Here is a 6,601-nt window from a genome sequence, read left to right as displayed (position 1 = left end):
GGAGATTTTTTTGAGTGGTCCTAATATGACTTCTAAAATCATGATTATGTGAGAAGAACAATTTTGTTTTAACATTTCCAGATTACTCACATTGAAACTTTTATGGTCTTAGAGGCATCAAATGTGACTCATCCTAAGAACTATTTATGGTGGAAGTTTTGAACCATCAAGTGTGGGCCACACTTGATGGCCGGAAAAATTGACCATATAAGTAATCCAAAAATTTATCATTACTTTTTAGTAAACTTTTCCGAATTATTTTTGAGTAATCTCATAGATTCCTCTAAATAGTCCTAAAATGACATTCCTATAAATAGTCCTAAGATGACTCCTAAGTGACGATTTCAGATGTCTCTGAGATTTTTAAAAATGGTCCTAGATTAACTCCTAAATAACGATTAGTTCACGTAATAAATTCCCAACCAACCAAATGAATGTGAAAATCCAACCATCTGAAATTAAAAAAAATAATCTATGCTATATAAGTAAATGACCAGACACCAATCAATATGGTTTTTCTGATTGATATACTATATGGGAAAGATGGAGATCTATCACCTTCCTGGTAATTTATTGTGTACTGCCAGAACGCTTCTGTTATTTTATTTCATTAGTTCTTCTATAATGTCCGCGGTTCAGTTATCAGACCGCCGCCATCCTCAGCTCGGCAATGCCTCTGATCACGAGGCTCTGTTGGGATTCATGTCCATGATTACTGCTTACGATTCGTCCCAATCATTACCCATTAGCTGGAAACCAAAGGGTTCGTTCTGCCAATGGACAGGTGTTGTATGCAGTCGGCGCCGACAGCGAGTGGTTTCCCTCAATGTTTCGAGCATGGGATTACAAGGTACAATCTCTCCTCTCCTGGGAAACCTCTCCTTTCTGAGAATACTTGACCTTGGCAATAACAGTTTTCATGGCCATATTCCCTATCAGTTGGGAAATTTGTTTCGCTTAAACACGCTTTACCTGTCTCGGAATCAACTCCAAGGTTCTATTCCGCCAACTCTTAGTGGGTGCCGTAGTTTACTGGTCTTCTCTATGGCCCACAACAATCTCACGGGAAACATTCCCTCGGAACTATGTGTTCTCCCCAGGTTACAATTCTTTGCATTACAAAGTAACAGTTTGATGGGAACAATCCCGGCCTGCTTGGGAAACATATCCCTTTTGGACAGAATACAATTGGATGGCAACAACCTTCACGGAAGTATTCCTTCCCAATTGGGTATGCTAAGCCAGCTGACCTTTATAAATCTGTATGCTAACCATCTCACAGGACCAATTCCATCTTCCTTATCTAACTGCACCATTCTTGCAAAAATGGATATATCGTCTAACCAGTTGACTGGTCGCATTCCAATGGAATTGTGTCGCAAGTATACCCAGTTGACAGAAATTTCTCTGTTTGACAATCAGTTGAGCGAAAGCATTCCTGCTTCCCTCTTCAATTGTACCAAGCTTCAAGTGATCGACTTAGGGACAAACCAGCTCAGCGGAACTGTCCCCATGGAATTGGGTAAGTTGACGCAGCTCCAGTATCTTTCCTTAGCCAAGAATCAACTGGTTAGTGGCAGCACCACGAGCTTGCCAATTCTTAGTGCTCTTACCAACTGTTCCAACCTATACACATTACAGTTATCTTCTAATCATCTCACGGGACGTTTGCCCTCTTCTATAAGCCAGTTCTCTACAAGAATGCAATACATGGCCTTGGGCCAGAATGGATTAGTAGGAGAAATACCTCCACAGATTGGTAACCTAACCGGGTTAATTTCGCTTGGTTTAGAATATAATTCTTTTACAGGGGCAGTCCCATCATCATTTAAGATGCTTCAACAGTTGCAGAGACTATATATGGGTGGTAACAGTTTACAAGCAAGCATCCCGAGGGAAATTGGGGAACTCAAAAGCCTAGGGCTCCTGGCTATCGAGCAAAACAATATCTCGGGAACGATCCCTGATTTTATTGCCCACCTTCAGCAGCTAAGATATCTTTATCTACATTGGAACCAATTCTCAGGTAAAATACCTGCGAGTCTTGGGAAATGTGTGAACTTACTAGTGCTAGACCTATCATACAATAGACTCAGTGGCCGCATACCTCCAGAGATTGCAGGTCTTGCAAATTTAGCTTTCTATTTCAACCTTTCAAACAATTTATTAGAGGGTCCCCTGCCTTTGGAACTAAGCAAGATGACTATGCTTCAAGCTATAGATATTTCTGCAAATCAGTTAACTGGTTATATTCCAAGTGGGCTTGGAAGTTGCAAAGAACTAGAATACCTGAATCTTTCTTGCAATGCACTTGAAGGTCTAATTCCAATCTCACTCGGTGAACTTCAAAGTCTTCAAAACATGGATTTATCCTCCAACAATTTGTCAGGTGGAATACCCATGTCATTGGCAAATCTCAAAATGCTCAGCCAATTGAATTTCTCTTTCAACAACTTGTCAGGAGAAGTCCCAAAAGGTGGAGTTTTCAAAAATCTTGGTGCCACAGCATTTATGGGAAATCCTGGTCTCTGTGGACCTTGGGTAAATCTATCGCCATGCTCCACTCACAAACAGAAAGGTATTACACATTTGAAAAGAGTTATCATACCTATTTTTGTTGTTGCAGTTACTGTTGTATTATGTTTATTTGTGGGAATCTTGTGGAAGAAAATTTGCAAGAGGAATATTCCTATAGAGGTTGGGGCATCCTTAAATGTGGGGCACCAAAGAATTTCCTATGGAGAGCTCATCACTGCAACAGATGAATTTAGTGATGCCAACTTGTTAGGAGTGGGTAGTTTTGGGAAAGTGTACAAAGGGGTTCTGAATGATGGCACAAACATTGCTGTGAAGTTATTTGATTTGGAAAATGAACGGGCTCACAAAAGTTTTATTAGGGAGTGCAAAGTATTGGGTAGAGTTAGGCACCGAAATCTGATCAGAATCATAACCTCTTATTCAAACCACCAAATCAAAGCTTTGATATTTCCATTAATGCCAAATGGAAGCCTAGAGAAGTGGTTATATCCAGATGGTGAAGTAGAAAGTGGTTTGACTTTGATTCAAAGATTGAATATAGCAATAGACATTGCACAAGGCATGGCATATCTCCATCACCATTGTTTTATGCAAGTGATCCATTGTGATCTAAAACCAAACAATGTGCTTATGGGTGAAGATATGACAGCGTATTTAATAGATTTTGGCATTGCTACCATATGTTTTGCAAACTCTGAGGATTTAGCTCTCACTTCCACACATGCACTCAAGGGATCTGCAGGCTACATTCCTCCAGGTATTATTTGAGATAGATAGTATGTTAGGGAATTCCATCAATATTCTATTTTTACTAAAATTGTGAATCAAAAACCTTATGATGAGAATGTTTCAATGCAGAATATGGATTGGGTGGACGTGTCACAACAAAAGGTGATGTTTATAGCTATGGAATAGTATTATTGGAGATGCTCACTAGAAAGAAACCTACCCATGACATGTTTGTGGAAGGAATGAACTTGCAGAAATGGGTGGGTAGCACTTTTCCAAACCGATTTATAGAAGTGGTGGATAAGAGTCTATTGAGGAGAACTAGTGCCATCAGTGACATCATTGAAGAAGATAAAGAACTCAATTGCCTCAGTCACCTCATACATGTCGGTTTGCTCTGCACAAAAGAATCCCTTGAAGAACGGCCTACTATGATTAACATTGTGAGTAGACTACAAAGTATCAAAGATGTTTTTTTGGGAGCTGAAAGAATTCCAAATTTCCAATCAGATATAAACCATTTGCTAAGTCGTACAAGTATGGCTGGCAACAACGATGGTGAAGGCCAAAGTTCTTCTACTTTCTAGTCTATTTAAAGGGAACAATTGTTGTATCACCGAAATATAAAGTTGCTATCTATGAAACTATCCGTTAAAAAAGAGGTGGGGCCATATAATATTTTTTTGCAGAGATTATGGATTTCACAAGCAGGAGCAGAAGTGAAGATGTGCTTGGCATGTGAATATTGTGGGCTATGCACATCGTTGGTAGAAACACTCAAATGAAGAGCTGCCTGGCTTGGTTAGTGTGCGCTCTTTGGACTTTAACATATAATCCCATGGATTTTAAGGATGTCGCTGCTCCTCGCATGGAAATATCCCTTGTATGTTATTCTTCTAATCCCCAAACTTCACTCTATAAAGATTGTTATCTGAAATTCTCCATCTGAGTTTTTTTTTTTGACAAAGATTCACCTAACCAGTGTTTCACATTTTGTTTTTGCTCGATGCACTACCTTGAACTGTATATTTGTGCAGCATATTATCTACTGGAAGTGCACACACCATATCCATTGATATGTAGGAACACATATATTCATCTGTGTATAAGAAACCCTATAACACACACACGGATCTTAGATCCACTACCAAAGATTTCCCTTGTTGCTAATTGTGTTAGCACAGAAGATGGGTTAGAAGGCTGATAATAAAGTCTGTACAAAATGATACATCTGCAACTGATGGTTGGCCCTGAATCTTGGTTTTCCATGCCCCCCATATAGTTTTGGTTTTGATTTTGAGCTTGCAAAGATGGGCCTGGTTCAAATGGAAATCCATGACAAACCGTCATTAGGCACCCATTTTTTCGTGTGGCTTGGATGGTCTGCCCTAGTCAATTATGAATTTTCAATCATGATTGTCTACCTCATACTGATTTCATACATAGTGGTCTCAATGATCTGGTTACTTCCAAATCATCCTCCATGAAAGGATCCAACAAGGTCATGGATGTGGTTACAGAGGGACAAGGGTGAGCTGTATAAGCCTATTAGACTGCCTTTGCATGACCTAAAGAGAGTGCAGGCTATTGCTACTTGTATGCTACAATCCACAACTTTTGATGCAATATTGGTATTTACTTGTATGATTCCTACCTTTCTTAAGCCAGATTATTGTATTTGATGTGCAAAGGATATTGTTTATTCATAGGGTTCTTTTTCAAATGATTATATCGTATTCGAAAACAGAAATGAAAAGAGTGCAAGTTAATTATAATAGACTCTGATGACAACAACAAAAAATTAATCTGCATGACTTAGGCTAGTCTTCTTTTATTTCAATTTTCTGAAACGTTTTGTATTGGAAGAGTGTTCTTAGATTTATTTTCTAAAGAATGAAACATGATGATATATATCACTTGCTTTCAGTTGGGTGAATTCAATCCCTTACATATTTCCTGCCCCTTTCAATTTTTAACCCAATACCAGTTTGATTGCGTTCTCCTTTCTTCGTCCCGACTCCTGCTATATCCCACCAAATGCATTACAAGTACATTATCTTCAGCTGATTGGGTCTTTACAAATTTGATTTTGAGCCGGAAAAGGTCAGGGTCCAAACATAACTCTGCTTAGTAGGCATTCAGGTCCTCCTTGCCGCTTGGGAGGTCTGCATTTTCTTACAGAGTGTCAAGCCATGTATTTTTACAGTGTAAATATTAGTCACCAGTATATTAAAACAAGTGTATTCACTGGCGAGGTAAATGAAGTGTCAAGGCATCAGCCAGCATTTCATTCCCAATGGGTCTGCTAAGACGCTGCCTCACCTTATGGCATGAGTTCTAGAAGGGATAAGGTTGAGTGCAAGTCCCAAGTGACTTTAGTGGAATACATACCCTTCTTCTAAGCAGGAACGAAGTTCATTCCTTATAGTGCAGCTAGAGACAGCTATCAATTTAGTAGGTTAGTGGTAACCCAATTTTGTGATTCAAGCCATTGTCTTTCTAATCAAATTTTCTTTAACTTTTTTCTCAGATGGAAAAAGCATTATATTCATTCATAAAAGTATGGACATTACATTTCTTCAAATACAGTAGCTGCATAGAACTAATATAAGAGACCAGTCTATCAGCAATTCAAAAAATACTGAGCAGTTCAGATGATTTTCTACAAATGGCCTATTCAAATAGGTACTTATAGATCAGATGATTTGATGGCACATTTAGTATAGACCTGTATCAATCTACATAGATTTCAAAAAAGGAAAGTTATTAAGTGAAGCATGAATCTAACCAAAACATGTTATCCGGGAATTTGATACACCTCAGCGTCATGCCAGTTTTCCTGCATTTTAATGTTCACATGAAAACCACTTAGCTCCTCCCGCACTCTAAGCTTTGATAATCTGTCCGCCTCTGAAAACCACTTAGCTCCTCCCGCACTCTAAGCTTTGATAATCTGTCCGCTTCCGAATTTAGATTCCTGCATATGTGCTGAATGGAGGGTTGATTGAGGGAGCTCCATATCAGTTTGATCTGTTTTAGCCAGCCCTGTAGTGAGGATTTTTGGATATTGGCATGTGCTCCCACATAATCAGTAACAACCTTGGAGTCACTGAATACATGAATGTTTTGTATGTCCAGGAATTTGTGAACCACAGTAGCCCCCACAGTGCCATAACCTCTGCCTTTGTGTTGGTTCCAAATCCAGCCCGCCAGTGTACATGGTATGACAACTCTGGATGGATATATAAGGTGAAACCGCATCCACATTTTCGGTCCTAAGTAGCTCCATTGAAATAGCCTGCCGGATATTCAATCTCCAGAATTTTTTGTGGTT

The 6,601-nt window shown here is 39.2% G+C and overlaps 1 protein-coding gene across 1 annotated transcript; it reads left to right on the top strand.

Annotated features, from left to right (window-relative positions):
• The first annotated feature begins 533 nt into the window (after positions 1-533).
• Positions 534-4,166, top strand: LOC149257880 (LRR receptor-like serine/threonine-protein kinase EFR). The gene is made up of 2 exons (XM_089370292.1): positions 534-3,295; positions 3,397-4,166. Exons 1-2 carry the CDS (start codon positions 535-537, stop codon positions 3,852-3,854), a joined length of 3,219 nt encoding a protein of 1,072 aa, XP_089226418.1. The 5' UTR covers position 534; the 3' UTR covers positions 3,855-4,166.
• Positions 4,167-6,601: the final 2,435 nt, after the last annotated feature.

This window comes from Pinus tabuliformis, chromosome 6 (genome assembly GCF_031772625.1).
Source record: "Pinus tabuliformis cultivar Carrire ecotype Pingquan chromosome 6, CPIR1, whole genome shotgun sequence".
In the NCBI taxonomy this organism is placed as follows: domain Eukaryota; kingdom Viridiplantae; phylum Streptophyta; class Pinopsida; order Pinales; family Pinaceae; genus Pinus; species Pinus tabuliformis.
The sequence above is the reverse complement of the archived record's forward strand: the minus strand, read 5'-3'. Positions and strand labels throughout refer to the sequence as shown.

Bases quoted from the DNA above. Each gene is read 5' to 3' on its own strand.
- LOC149257880 (XM_089370292.1), top strand. From the start codon at position 535: ATGGGAAAGATGGAGATCTATCACCTTCCTGGTAATTTATTGTGTACT. The intron at 3,296-3,396 runs GTATTATTTGAG...GTTTCAATGCAG, and splicing joins TGCAGGCTACATTCCTCCAG to AATATGGATTGGGTGGACGT.